Raw genomic sequence first — 14,810 nt, forward strand, 5'->3', positions numbered from 1 at the left:
AATAAAAATGTCTTTAAATAAACATTCAGAGATTCTTCTGTATTTTGTGTTCATTTTTAGGGCTCAGCTGGAAGAAAGGGAGAAAACTTAAACACCCTTTCAGACATTTATGATACTGAAACGTGTAGCCACAAAGATAATTAAATGAATGCCAAAGAAACCAGAAAATATTCACCTGTCAATCGGCTAACGGTTAATCAATGAACAGTTGCTGCCAATTAATTTTCTGTCAATCAACCAATCGATTAACTATTTCAGTTCTAATAGTTCCGGTTGGTTCCAGGGTAAATACTTAAACTATAGGTATCAAACTACAGGTGCTCTTTGGATCCGAGGATAGAGGAGGTCAGACCTTCTAATAGTTTAGAACCAGAACACACCAACGCACTCTGAAGGGAAGAAGAGCTGATCAGAGCAGCACTGGATTACAGGTGCAATCAATAAAGTGGACAACCAGGCTGAGGTATCAATAACTATAAATACATCAATCTGGGTGGGGAAGGGAGCAGCCCCTCCCTCATTACCACCACTGAGGTGCCCTTGAGCAAGGCCCTGAAGCCCAACTGCTTCCTTTCAGTGAGCCTCCCTCAATCAATCAATATATATTCATACTGCGAGTCAGCAGCATCGTTTCTGATCAGTTTTATTTATTGGAAAGAAAACAAACAAACAAACATAAATAAGCAGAAAGACACAAACAGAATGTTTATCCCGACTCCTCTGATGGACCAGAGTCCTGAAACAAGTTCTGGATCCAGAGTGTATCATGGTGGTTCCCAACCTGACTGTAGTTCATATTGTATTGATCAATAACAGTAACTGATCAACAGTGAACACAATAACTGCAGGAAGTTTGTGGAAAACCAGAGATTAATATCAATAATAATAATAATTATAATAATAAACGTATTACAATATGTAGTTTTCTTCAGGAAATAGATGAAATGCTGTGTTTGTGTTTGTTATTATTTATATTATGGCTGAAATCGAGACGTTTTGTCGAACGATGAACAGAAACACAATCAGAAACAATACAATCCGTCTCCATGGCAACTAAATAATAATTAGCGTCTCTGCAGGGAAACAAACTGGAATCGTTCACGTCGGTTATCGATAGAAATACGATGAGTCATTATTTGAACTCCAGCTTTACTTCCTGTTGAAGCCGAACGCCGCGGCGGCTTCTTTCTGTACATTTTATACATCTTTACATTTTCCCAGCAGCCCCGGTGGTTGGGCGTCCTACGCGGTGCCGCCGTCGTCGCTGCCGCCTCCTCTGCCTGGCCCTCCTCGGGTCCTCAGGTCGTGCATGAGAGCATGATGGGAAACCAGGAACAATTGATCCAAATATTATTGATAAACGACCACAAAGCTGCAAACAGCGTTTTAATGAAGGAGCAAAAATTACTCCTCAGAGTTTTTATCTCTTGCCAATCAATCAATAATCAATAATCAATCTGTTTCTGGAGAACTGAAACCGATAAAAACCAAAGTCAGGAAGGCATCGGAGCGCCTGCTGTGATTGGTCGAAACACCAACTTACACTCCGAATAAAGCTCCTCCTAAATGAGCTGCGTGGTCAAAGAACTTCCATCCCAACACCACGCCGGCTGTATCCATGGCAACGATGGCCTTCAGCGCCTGGAGACAGACAGACAGACAGACAGACAGTCAGACAAACAGAGAGAGAGAGAGACAGACAGACAGACAGAGACAGACAGTCACACAAAGAGAGACAGACAGTCAGACAGAGAGAGAGAGAGACAGTCAGAGACAGACAGAGAGAGAGATAGACAGACAGAGAGAGAGAGACAGACAGACAAACAGACAGAGAGAGAGAGAGAGACAGACAGACAGACAGACAGACAGAGACAGACAGTCACACAAAGAGAGACAGACAGTCAGGCAGAGAGAGAGAGAGAGAGAGAGACAGTCAGAGACAGACAGAGAGAGAGACAGACAGACAGAGAGAGACAGTCAGAGACAGACAGAGAGAGACAGGATGAGCTCATGATGTCAGACAGGTGAACCAGGTGCAGTGTGACTCACGTTGGCAGCAGTGAAGGTGAACATTGGGAGGAAGATGATGGCCAGTTTGGCTTCTGGCATTTTGGTGCAGACGGCAGCTAGAACGGTCATTATAGCTCCAGACTGGAACCAGAGAGAATAAACTCATTATTGATCATATTGATCAGCATACACTGTATCTTTATGGATGATATTGATCAGTATACACTGTATCTTTATAGATGACATTGATCAGTATACACTGTATCGTTATGGATGATATTGATCAGTATACACTGTATCTTTATGGATGATATCAGTATACACTGTATCTGTATGGATGATATTGATCAGTATACACTGTATCTTTATGGATGATATTGATCCTGTATTGACAGTCAGACTGTGGACATATGACGGCCTTTAGCTCGTGTTTCTAGAGTTACGTGTTGTTACGAACACTTTGGGAATTGTTAAAATGTGATATTTCTTAAAGGGAGTTTGGTGCAGGGAGCTTTTAGTTGGATTCAAACTGCTGATATGGATCATTGTTAACGTTTAGTCTCCACTACAGAAACACTAGCTGACTGCTGAAGGCTGATCAGGTTGATTGATGCTTTAATAATGAGAGTATTGATTACTGATGCTGGTGTTGTTACTTACGGCTCCCAGAGACGGACCGAACCTCCCTGTGGCCATCTTACAAATATAACTGACAAACGTAGATACGACACCTGAACACACAGAACAAACAAATCAGAGTAAACAACAACAACAACAACAGTGTGTGCAACCAATCACAAGCTGAACCTGCAGTGTGTCGTGCTGGCGTACCTGCAGACAGGTAGACGGCCATGAACTGCTCTCTGCCCAGCATAGAGACGGCGCTGGTGGAGAAGCTCCAGAGGACGTACATGTTGGCAGCCAAGTGGAAGAAAGAGAAGTGGCTGAATGTTGAGAGGAGCATCGGAGTGTGTGAGTCAGTGCAGATGTCTACATACTTTTGGCCAAAGTCCCAAACTACAGCCTGAGACAGAGCTGCTCTCTTTACATTCAGTCAGTGTGTTTTGGCCTTTTTGGAGCCTAAATCTTTTCTGACTGCAGAGAGTTGAGTTTTTGTGTTTGAAATGAAAGTAAAGTAGTGATCAGTGCTGCTGTCTAGGACCTTCTAACTGACTGAATAATACTCATTACTTTGTACTGCACTGGTTGGACTGGACAGCAGTCAGTATGAGAGCAGCCTGTAGGCGGCAGTGTCTCTAACATTTGTCCTCCAGCAGGAATCAAACCCACATCACATGTTTCACTGTCAGCAGCTCATCCTCCTGATCGACCTCTCACTGTGAACATGGTAAGAACAGATGTGTGAGTGATCAGCGCCCCCCCAGTGGTCAGATGGAGGAACTGCAGCACTTGGTTCATATCTCACTGAAATCCTCGACGTCTCCAAATGATTGAAAACACAAGTCCAGGAGTTCAGGTTCCATTTTAATGGACAGTTTAACAACTGGCTGCCTCTGTGGACTTTGTGCTCCTCATCAAGGTTCCGCTTTATTGTCTTTATTATCCTTTGGATCAGCAATCTCACTCATTCTCTAGATTGGAGCAGTGATGTTCTGGGTGGTTTTACTCAGCTGCTGCAGAGTCCTCTGGTCCTGGACTGTCCACATTTAATTCCAGTTCTGACCCTCTGTATCTGTCTTCAGACACTTCTCACTTCCCCCAGACCCACCAATCATTTCTGATGGGCTCCCCAGACTTCATCCATCCACCAGAGGCCCTCAGACTGTCCCACTGGTTCCCAATTACCCCCCACAGTATGTATAGGAGCTCATCTCCACCTGCTCCTGGACAGACTGTCCACTGCTGACCCTGATTCCTGTTAACCTGGTGGATCCTCAGCTGCCTCCCTCCCCAGTAGGCTTCTGTACCCTCATTCCACCAATGAGTAAGTGGTGTAGACAGGGCTGTTTGTCTTCCTGTTCCTGAACTCAACAATCAGCTGTTTGCTTGATGACATTGAGCAGTCGGTTGTTCTCTGTGCACCTGCAACAAGGTTCAACTCCTCCAGAGTCTGTGAGTCTGAACTTGGTCTGCTTTGTATTAAGATAGGCCTCATAAGACTGTTTGTCCTGGTGCATGCTCAGAAGCTTACCCGCTGGCCTAACAATGTAAACTGACACAAATCTCCAGTGTACTGTCTAATGTGTAGTTGTTAACATGTTTCTAAATCCAACGTGTTGGACTACAGTGACTCCGTTACCATGGTAACCAACACTCACTAAAGCTGCTTGCTGGAAGTCCAATAACAACAAATGAAGATGAAATCAACTTCCAGCTACTTCAGGTCAACATTTATCTTCCTATGCTTCCATTAAACAGCGACTGTATCTGCTTTCACTGGCAGTTACAGATATGGTTAATGTTTATCACTCACACTCCTCTCTGCTGTTTCTAGGTCAAAGTCTAGTTTCACTTCCGCTCTGGATGTTTCCTGATTAAAGTTTACTTTCACTTGCGAGCGTGGCAGTTGGTTTTCTCCGTCTCAACCTCCAGCTGAAGGTAATGGAACAAGTTTTTAATGTTTTCCTTGTTAACACAAGCTGTCGTTAGTTTATTTCTCTGCTGGACACTGTACTTTTACTGAACTCAATCACTTGTTCCAGCACTGCTATCTTTGAATGGATCAGACTGTAACAATAAAGCAGTTTGAGCTGCTCTGCTCACTGATTCTATCTCTGATTGTTTACAGTGCAAACAGAATAACTGTGCAATACTTCATAATTTATACTTCACTACAGCTTCTTACTTTATCACATTATTTGAACATTACAGATCAAAGTCTCCAGCAGTGTCTAAAGTACTTCAAATCACCTATTTGTACTTTGAGTCAACCTGTGAACACAGTATTGTCTCAGTGTGCTACTAATAGTTGGAGTACTTGTTGTAGTACTACTTCCCTGATTGGATGTTATTGATGAGCTCTGGTACACAGGCCTGCTGCACTGCACTGTTCACCTCCTGAGTTTAACAATAAAGTTTGATTCAAAAAAGACTGCAGCCTCATCACGCTGCATTCAAGGCCCGTGGGAAGTTGGAAAGTCCCTCGTGCTGCGTTCATGAGACAAAGTGTGAACCAGACTGAGTTTTTGACTTCTTCATAATTTCATAATAATTCCTGTAAAGTTTCCTGGAGAACAAAATGTAATTTTGGTCTCATTACAGATGAAATAGAGACACTCTTGGTTGACTGCCATCTTCCTCCACTTGTCTTTAGAAATCATGTGGCACCATCTGCTGGTGCCAAAGTGAACTGCAGGATGATTCCATTAGAAATGAGAAAAACGTTATTGTCACATTAGTGGTTGACGTGGCTCACACAGGTTCACATAGAATAAAAGTAGCAACATGAATGACTTCATATACTGCTGGATAACTTCATCTATAATAATACATAATCGTTGATTATTGATTCTATATTGGATTCATGAGCTCCATCTGCACAGTAACTCCAATATAAAGTAGCATACAGTCGAAATAGGCATTGTACTAAAGTACAGTAGTTGAGTAATGAACTTAGTTACTTTCCTCCACTGGCTGCAGCTTCATGTCGCCATCTAGCGGACTGCTAGTAGAAGTCCAGCAGCTGATGGCAGCTTCCTCTGCCTCACACTGCTGTCTGACTGCATTCAACTGACACTGATATGAAAGAGAAAATAAGAGCCAATCACTGGAGGAGCAGCTGATCTTCTTTCAGGAGAAATGATGGAAAGGATGATTTCAGTTGATGTGCACATGATGATTTGTGTTTCCTCTCCAGATCAAAGTGTGTGTGAGCTGATGTGGATGTGAGTTCAGCAGCATGAGTCAGTGTGAGGACAGAGAGGAGGGAGTCCCTTCCTCTAAAAGGACTCTGTGGGGACCTGAACCTGGACCTGGAGCTAAACCTGGACCTGAACCCAGCTGTGTGTCCTTCAAGAGCGACCGGTCAAAAGATGATTTTATTGTTTTTAAACAAAAATGTTCGTCTGACAAAAGGTACGTTTTTAGAATTTAAGTTTTTAGACACAAACTCTGATCAGAGTTTGTGTCAGAGGTGGAGGACTTGAGACTTCCTGAATAACATTGATAAAAGACTCGACTTGACTTTGACTTGGTATTCCTGACTTGAGATGTGACTTAAAGTTGAGACAGATGGCTTGAAAGGACATTTTTTATTGAATACTTGCATTTTTCTACATATTGACAGAACAGAACAGAAGTTCTGTTTTGGTTCTGAAAGGGTTAGGGGGTTAGTTAGTTAGTTTTCCCAATATCATGCAGCTCTACTTAGAATACAGGACAACAATGTTGCTGCTGATGGATCCGAAAGTTCACTGGTCACCAACAGGAAAATCTGATCAGAAATCAGGAAATTTAGTCCGAGTTTGGTCGAATATTTTAAGGAAAACTGAAGCGATGATACAGACTGAAATTATCCTTTTCTGGTTAATAGCTGCTAGTTTCTCTTGCAGCTTCTGTGTCTGAAGATAAACAATCAGTTCACATCCATGGTGGTCTTCTTCTCTGTCTAACAGGATCTATAGGAGACCAGACTCTACTGGACCTGGACCTGGACCTGAACCCAGCTATGTGTCCTTCAAGAGCGACCTGTCAAAAGGGATCATCACTGACATTAAAAGAAGACATTCATGTGACATAAAGTAAGATGTTGTGATGCTTTAATGATTCCTTTTTATATTGGGGCTGAAACGATTCCTCCAGGAACTGGATGACTAAAGTTCTTTGCATCAAGGCTTCATGTAACCCATATAAGTACATACAGCCATACAGCACACTGTGTGTTGCACAGATTATCACTGTCACACAACGCACTTTGGAGAGAGAAAATAACGAGGGGGGAAGAGAAGAGACAGAAAGTGTCCAAAGTTTGTGACCATTTCAATCAGAAAACAAAATGCAAACTCTGTACAGTGTCTGTTGGAAACTAGCCGAGCACAAGAGCACATTTTAAAATGTGTACCACTGTCCAATAGTACCCTCGGTCCGGGTCAGCAGTTCTCCTCCCCAACTAGAAACAACCCAGCTGAGCTCTGCCTCCCTCTCCTGAGTCATCTGATGGTTTGCCAGAATGTCTTTGAGGCCAACTAAAAGTTCTTCAGCGTGGCATCACCAAACTTTTTCCACCTACAAAGTTGTCCTCATGTGATCCAAGAAGCAGCTGACCTTCTGGTCTCAGAATACCTGTTTGCTGCTTCAGGAGTCCAGCAGGCACAGATGACCTCCTTGGCACAGCTGCTAACTGCTGCCGTTCAGACACTGATTGACAGATGTGTTGTTGATGACATTTCTAATGGGGCCAGAGGAATTCTGGTCCAGTGCAGTTTTGGCTATACTAAATTAATGCCAAAACTGCTTTAGTCCTGGTTTGGTTTAATTGTCTTTGTTGTTTTTTTTTAACCCTGGTTTGGGGCAATATTAAGTAGTGCTTTTAGATTTGATTTGGTCCCAGAAGAAGAATATCTGTCTCTGTTTCACAGCAACGTACTAATTTCCTTCCAATTACCACTGGGCAGATAGCACCCGATCAGACTGTGTGAGACTGTCCACAGTATTATATTGGGTCAACAAGTGCAGCAGGTCAATCATCTGCATCAGTGTTCTTCACTATAATTTACCTCAAAGGACCTTTAGTTTGTGTTTGTCTCTGTGTGGACAGACATAATGTGAGCTCATTCTTCATGATTCCTCCACAGGGTGGACCAGGAGAGCTCAGAGGTTCCCAGTGGTCAGTCTGCCCAGCAGCATCAAACACACCTGGACTCCATATTTATGGTCTGTACATGGACAACAACTACTTTAACATCTATTGTGTTCACAATAATCTCCATGCTGCACTTTTTAGATCAGAGGATTGTCTGTCCAACATGGATCTGATGTTTGCTTCCATGATTTGACTTTGATTGAGTCATTCATATAATATTCTGTTCCAGCTGCTGGAGGACAACATTGTCACTTTTGTGAAGACCGAGCTGAAAAAGATCCAGAGGGTTCTGAGTCCAGATTACCCAGAATACTTAGAGAGTCAGAGGGAGGATGAGGAGGTGTTGGACGGTGAGGATGAAGAGCAGAGGAAGAGCAGCAGAGAGGCATTTCTGAAGATCACAGTGCACTTCCTGAGGAGAATGAAGCAGGAGGAGCTGGCTGACTGTCTGCAGAGCAGTAAGAGGATTTCTCTAAAGATTTAACTCGCTGGATAAATGAGATATTTACTGATGTCTCAACAGATGGTGAAGAATATGTTTGTATATCCACTAATGTCACTTAATGATCTTATTTGTTGTGTGTTCATTCAGGAAGTTCTTCTGGAGTTTGTCAGCGTGAACTTAAATCCAACCTAAAGAAGAAGTTTCAGTGTGTGTTTGAGGGGATTGCTAAAGCAGGAAACCCAACCCTTCTGAACCAGATCTACACAGAGCTCTACATCACAGAGGGAGGGACTGCAGAGGTCAATGATGAACATGAGATCAGACAGATTGAAACAGCATCCAGGAAACCACACAGACCAGAAACAACAATCAGACAAGAAGATATATTTAAACCCTCACCTGGAAGAGATGAACCAATCAGAACAGTGATGACAAATGGAGTGGCTGGCATTGGGAAAACAGTCTTAACACAGAAGTTCACTCTGGACTGGGCTGAAGACAAAGCCAACCAGGACATACAGTTCACATTTCCATTCACTTTCAGAGAGCTGAATGTGCTGAAAGAGAAAAAGTACAGCTTGGTGGAACTTGTTCATCACTTCTTTACTGAAACCAAAGAAGCAAGTATCTGCAGGTTTGAAGAATTCCAGGTTGTGTTCATCTTTGATGGTCTGGATGAGTGTCGACTTCCTCTGGACTTCCACAACACTAAGATCCTGACTGATCCTACAAAGTCCACCTCAGTGGATGTGCTGCTGACAAACCTCATCAGGGGGAACCTGCTTCCCTCTGCTCGCCTGTGGATAACCACAAGACCTGCAGCAGCCAATCAGATTCCTCCTGGGTGTGTTGACATGGTGACAGAGGTCAGAGGGTTCACTGACCCACAGAAGGAGGAGTACTTTAGGAAGAGATTCAGAGATCAGGAGCAGGTCAGCAGACTTATCTCCCACATTGAGACCTCACGAAGCGTCTACATCATGTGCCACATCCCAGTCTTCTGCTGGATCACTGCTACAGTTCTGGAGGATGTGTTGAAGACTAGAGAGAAAGGAGAGCTGCCCAAGACCCTGACTGAGATGTACATCCACTTCCTGGTGGTTCAGTCCAAACGGAAGAACATCAAGTATGATGAAGGAGCTGAGACAGAGACACACTGGATTCCAGAGAACAGAGAGATGATTGAGTCTCTGGGGAAACTGGCTTTTGAGCAGCTGCAGAAAGGCAACCTGATCTTCTATGAATCAGACCTGACAGAGTGTGGCATCGATATCAGAGCAGCCTCAGTGTACTCAGGAGTGTTCACACAGATCTTTAAAGAGGAGAGAGGACTGTACCAGGACATGGTCTTCTGCTACATCCATCTGAGTGTTCAGGAGTTTCTGGCTGCTCTTCATGTCCATCTGACATTCATCAGCTCTGGAGTCAATCTGCTGGCAGAAGAACAATCAACCTCCCAGAAGTCTGAAACAAGAAAAGATGAATCAGCAGAGACACAGTTCTACCAGAGTGCTGTGGACAAGGCCTTACAGAGTCCAAATGGACACCTGGACTTGTTCCTCCGATTCCTCCTGGGACTTTCACTGCAGACCAATCAGACTCTCCTACAAGGCCTGCTGACACAGACAGGAAGTAGCTCAGAAACCAATCAGGTAGCGGTCGAGTACATCAAGAAGAAGATCGAAGAGACTCCCTCTGCAGAGAGAACCATCAATCTGTTCCACTGTCTGAATGAACTAAATGATTGCTCTTTGGTGGAGGAGATCCAACAGTCCCTGAGTTCAGAAAGTCTCTCCACCGATGAACTGTCTCCTGCTCAGTGGTCAGCTCTGGCCTTCATCTTACTGTCATCAGAAAAAGATCTGGACGTGTTTGACCTGAAGAAATACTCTGCTTCAGAGGAGGCTCTTCTGAGGCTGCTGCCAGTGGTCAAAGCCTCCAACAAAGCTCTGTAAGTGGGATTTATTCATCAATAAATACAATGATATCTTTCAACAGGAGAAAAACATAAATCAGTTTTTATTTGTTTCCTTACTGTTGTCTCTACAGACTGAGTGGCTGTGACCTCTCAGAGAGAAGCTGTGAAGCGCTGTCCTCAGTTCTCAGCTCCCAGTCCTCTAGTCTGAGAGAGCTGGACCTGAGTAACAACAACCTGCAGGATTCAGGAGTCCAGCTTCTGGCTGCTGGACTGGAGAGTCCACATTGTAAACTGGAAACTCTCAGGTCAGGATCAAATTTCACAGTACAGAAAATCTAAGAATTTTCTGATGTATTTTCACTGATTGTACAGCACGAAATATAAACTCTGGCTGAAATCAAGAACCTTATTGTTGTTTTGAAACCATGTGACTTACTATCATTGGATCTTTACAACTGTTCAGATTAGTTGTCACATCCCCAACATGTTCAGAGTAGAACAGAAAGTATTGTGCCCTCCATGAACGTTGGTGTTTAGTTTGGCAGATATGGGAACAGTTCTCCAAATGAGAGTCAAAAGCTTTCTGTTTCAGGCTGTTTATTTGTTGCCTGCCACATGAAGGAACTTTAAAACTTAGAATAAACACATTAAATCAGTTATAAAAGCAGAGTCAACCGTCTAGAAAGTGTAACAGAATGTTTAAATAACACTTAACATATGTAGCATAACAGCTACAACCATGTGGCAACATTATTAGTATTTGTACTGTTAGCTCAATGCTAACATATATTATGAATCTCATTATTTCCTCTCCAGACTGAGTGGCTGTAACCTCTCAGAGAGAAGCTGTGAAGCGCTGTCCTCAGTTCTCAGCTCCCAGTCCTCTAGTCTGAGAGAGCTGGACCTGAGTAACAACAACCTGCAGGATTCAGGACTGAAGCTTCTGTCTGCTGGACTGAAGAGTCCACATTGTAAACTGGACACTCTCAGGTCAGGATTCATGAACCCATTCAACTGATCATTTAAAGTGTGATTTACATTAGTGGATAAACAGCTAACCTGTGTAGGATTGTGTCTGCTAATACGATTTGTCAAAGGACCTTTAACTAAACTTCAGCAGGAGTTTCTAGACTCAGAGAACTACTTTCCATGAGGATTTGTATCATTTGTTGTTGAATTATAGAACAGCACAGAGGATTTTAAAGATTTATTCTACATTTGTATCTGGACCAAAATGTACCTGAACAAAGACCAAAACCACAGAGCCAAGTATTGACAGGGGGGTTCCTCAAGAACTGGTTTCAGGATAAAGAGCAGACTGGTTTCCTCTGTCTGGTGGCGACTTTGATAATCCTCTGTGAAGTCACATTTTTCTTTTGTGAGTTCACACAGCGCTTTGCTCAAAGTCTTTACTGTCCCTTTTTGACCAAAGCTTCACTCTTCATAAACACATTGTAATGTTTTTAGCATGCTAGCAGCATGGTTCTATGGATGGTAATGTGGGTCTGTCAGTCCGTCCTCCACTTTGGTCCAGACTGAAATATCTCAACAGCTATTGGATGGATTGTGATGAAATGTGGTTCAGACCTGCCAGATATAATTCACCAGGACCAGACTGGATTTATAAAACAAAGACAGACACAGGACAATAATCGGCGCACATTACATGTAATGCAAAACATAATCAAAAAAAGATTAGAAGCAATAATAGTGGGACTGGATGCAGAAAAAGGCATTTGGTGGAATTTCCTGTATATGGTGCTGGAGCGATTTTGTTTCCATGAAATTTTGTCAAAACTATTCAATCTCTCTTTAATAAACCCACAGCTAGGATCAAGATCAATGGAAATCTCTCTCAAACTCCTTCATACATGATCAAAATCTGTTCTTCCAAGGTTATTGTATTTATTCCAAACTCTGCCAGTAGAAGTAAAAGACAAAGACTTCACAAAATGGGACAGATTCATTTCTCGATACATTTGGCAAGGAAAAAGACCACAGATAAGATATAGAACTCTACAGCTTCCCAGAGTTAAAGGGGGACTAGCCCTGCCCTGTTTTAAGAGCTATTATCAGGTGGCGCAACTAAAAACTATGTGGAACTTGTGTAATCCCTGACTACAGTGCGAGATGGAAAGATATTGAATTCAATTGAATTCAAATCAGTTTTATTTGTATAGCGCCAATTCATAACAGAAGTTATCTCAGGACACTCTTCAAATAGAGCAGGTCTAGACCGAACTCTTTAACATTAATTACAGAGACCCAACAGTACCACCATGAGCAAGCACTTGGCGACAAGGGCAAGGAAAACTGCCTGTTAAAAGGCAGAAACCTAGGACAGATCCTCCGGCTCTAGGTGGGTGGTCGTCTGTCTCGACCAGTTGGGGTGAGAGAGAGAGAGAGAGAGAGAGAGAGAGAGAGAGAGAGAGCGACAGACAGACAGACAGGTGCACAGCAACAACAGTATTGGCAATGGCAGTCAAGCAGGACCATGGCAGGAGGCTCCACCAGGATCCATGAGAACCTGCGAGACGAGAAAGCACAAGAACTCCGGGGGAAGAAGTGGAGTTAGTAACATGCATTAAAGGGACATGAATGAGTGCAGAAAGAGAGGAAGAGAGAGTAGCTCAGTGCACCATGGGAAATCCCCCGATAGTCTAGGCCTATAGCAGCATAACTAAGGGATGGTTCAGGACTCACCTGATCCAGCCCTAACTATAAGCTTTATCAAAGAGGAATGTCTTAAGCCTACTCTTGAATGTGGTGAGGGTGTCTGCCTCTCGAACCACAACTGGAAGCTGGTTCCACAGGAGAGGAGCTTGGTAACTGAAGGCTCTGGCTCCTGTTCTACTTTTAGAGACTATAGGAACCACAAGTAGCCCAGCATTCAGAGAACGTAGTGTTCTAGTGGGGTAATAGGGTACTATGAGCTCTTTAAGATATGAAGGGGCCTGACCATGAAGAGCTTTATAGGTGAGGAGGAGTATTTTAAATTCAATTCTACATTTTATAGGGAGCCAATGCAGAGTAGCTAGTACAGGAGAGATGTGATCTCTTTTTCTAGTTCCTGTCAGTACTCGTGCTGCAGCGTTCTGAATTAATTGGATGCGTTTTAATGGACTTATTGGGGCAACCTGATAATAAAGAGTTGCAGTAATCCAGCCTTGAAGTAACAAATGCATGGATTAGTTTTTCTGCATCTGTCTGTGATAGGATGTGTCTAATTTTTCTAATATTACGTAAATGAAAGAAGGCAGTCCTAGAGGTCTGCTTTATGTGGGAGTTAAATGACAAATCCTGATCAAAGATAACTCCCAAGATTCCTGACAGTGGTGCTAGAGGCCAAGTTAATGCCATCTAGAGTGACTATATCTTTAGACAATGAGTCTCTAAGGTTTTTGGGGCCAAGAACAAGAATTTCGTTTTTTTCTGAGTTTAACATCAGAAAATTGCAGGTCATCCAGGATTTTATGTCCTTAAGACATGTTTGTAATTTAGATAATTGATTAATTTCATTGGGTTTGATTGATAGATATAACTGCGTATCATCTGCATAACAGTGAAAGTTAATGGAGTGATTCCTAATAATGTTGCCTAAAGGGAGCATATATAAAGTAAATAGTATTGGTCCAAGTACAGAACCTTGTGGAACTCCATGACTAACTTTAGTATTTATGGAGGATTCATCGTTAACATGTACAAACTGAGAACGATCTGATAAGTATGACTTAAACCAGGTTAGGGCAGTTCCTTTAATGCCAATTTGATGCTCAAGTCTCTGTAAAAGAATATCATGGTCAATGGTGTCAAATGCAGCACTAAGATCTAATAATACAAGTACAGAGACAAGTCCATTGTCAGAAGCAGTCAGAAGGTCATTATTAACTTTAACCAGAGCTGTCTCTGTGCTATGATGAACTCTAAATCCTGACTGAAAATCCTCAAATAAACTATTGTTATGTAGAAAGTCACACAACTCTTTGGCGACTACTTTCTCCAGAATCTTAGAGAGGAACGGGAGGTTAGAAATCGGTCTATAGTTGGCTAAAACCCCTTATTTTCTTCTATTAGTGCTGAGTAATAGGCTCCTCTGGCATTACGGAGGGCCTTTCTATAAATCTTAAGATCATCTTGCCAATTTGAGCGATATTCTGATAATTTGGAAGAGCGCCATTTCCTTTCAGATTTCCTAGCTATTTGCTTTAACTGGCGGGTTTGGTGGTTATACCAAGGTGCTAGTCTCCTATGTTTTAATAATTTCCTTTTTATAGGAGCGATAGAGTCTAATGTTGATCGTAGTGAGCCTGTAGCACTATCGACAAGATTATCAATTTCAGAGGGACTAAAGTTGTTATAGGACTCTGTTAAATTCAGACATGGCATTGAATTAAACACTGAAGGAATCTCCTCCTTAAATTTAGCTACAGCACTGTCAGATAGACATCTGCTGTAGGAAGTTTTGCCTAATGGCTTATAATCTAATAGTATGAATTCAAAAGTTACTAAATAATGGTCAGATAGGAAAGGATTATGTGGGAAGACTATTAAATGTTCAATATCAATGCCATATGATAAAACAAGGTCAAGAGTGTGATTAAAACAATGAGTTGGTTTATTTACACTCTGACAGAAGCCAATTGAGTCTATTAATGATATAAATGCATTACTAAGGC

The 14,810-nt window shown here is 42.4% G+C and overlaps 2 protein-coding genes across 2 annotated transcripts; one reads left to right on the forward strand and one right to left on the reverse strand.

Annotated features, from left to right (window-relative positions):
• Positions 1–627: 627 nt before the first annotated feature.
• On the reverse strand, positions 628–3,080 carry LOC127362836 (presenilins-associated rhomboid-like protein, mitochondrial). Its single transcript, XM_051399092.1, has 4 exons — positions 2,842–3,080; positions 2,671–2,741; positions 2,050–2,151; positions 628–1,641 (listed from the first exon to the last, which is right to left on the reverse strand). The coding sequence occupies exons 1-4, from the start codon at positions 2,972–2,974 to the stop codon at positions 1,540–1,542; spliced, it is 408 nt and encodes a 135-aa protein (XP_051255052.1). The 5' UTR covers positions 2,975–3,080; the 3' UTR covers positions 628–1,539.
• Positions 3,081–4,467: 1,387 nt separating this feature from the next.
• On the forward strand, positions 4,468–11,955 carry LOC127362767 (NLR family CARD domain-containing protein 3-like). Its single transcript, XM_051398926.1, has 8 exons — positions 4,468–4,569; positions 5,828–6,045; positions 6,585–6,710; positions 7,764–7,842; positions 8,001–8,229; positions 8,364–10,167; positions 10,266–10,439; positions 10,951–11,955. The coding sequence occupies exons 2-8, from the start codon at positions 5,870–5,872 to the stop codon at positions 11,150–11,152; spliced, it is 2,790 nt and encodes a 929-aa protein (XP_051254886.1). The 5' UTR covers positions 4,468–4,569; positions 5,828–5,869; the 3' UTR covers positions 11,153–11,955.
• Positions 11,956–14,810: the final 2,855 nt, after the last annotated feature.

The sequence above is a fragment of the Dicentrarchus labrax genome, unplaced genomic scaffold (assembly GCF_905237075.1).
Source record: "Dicentrarchus labrax unplaced genomic scaffold, dlabrax2021, whole genome shotgun sequence".
Taxonomy (NCBI): domain Eukaryota; kingdom Metazoa; phylum Chordata; class Actinopteri; family Moronidae; genus Dicentrarchus; species Dicentrarchus labrax.

Bases quoted from the DNA above. Each gene is read 5' to 3' on its own strand.
- LOC127362836 (XM_051399092.1), bottom strand. From the start codon at position 2,974: ATGCTCCTCTCAACATTCAGCCACTTCTCTTTCTTCCACTTGGCTGCC. The intron at 2,742-2,841 runs GTACGCCAGCAC...CTGTGTGTTCAG, and splicing joins GGCCGTCTACCTGTCTGCAG to GTGTCGTATCTACGTTTGTC. The intron at 1,642-2,049 runs GTGAGTCACACT...GTCTGTCTCCAG, and splicing joins TCACCTTCACTGCTGCCAAC to GCGCTGAAGGCCATCGTTGC.
- LOC127362767 (XM_051398926.1), top strand. From the start codon at position 5,870: ATGAGTCAGTGTGAGGACAGAGAGGAGGGAGTCCCTTCCTCTAAAAGG. The intron at 7,843-8,000 runs GTCTGTACATGG...ATTCTGTTCCAG, and splicing joins ACCTGGACTCCATATTTATG to CTGCTGGAGGACAACATTGT. The intron at 8,230-8,363 runs GTAAGAGGATTT...GTGTTCATTCAG, and splicing joins GGCTGACTGTCTGCAGAGCA to GAAGTTCTTCTGGAGTTTGT.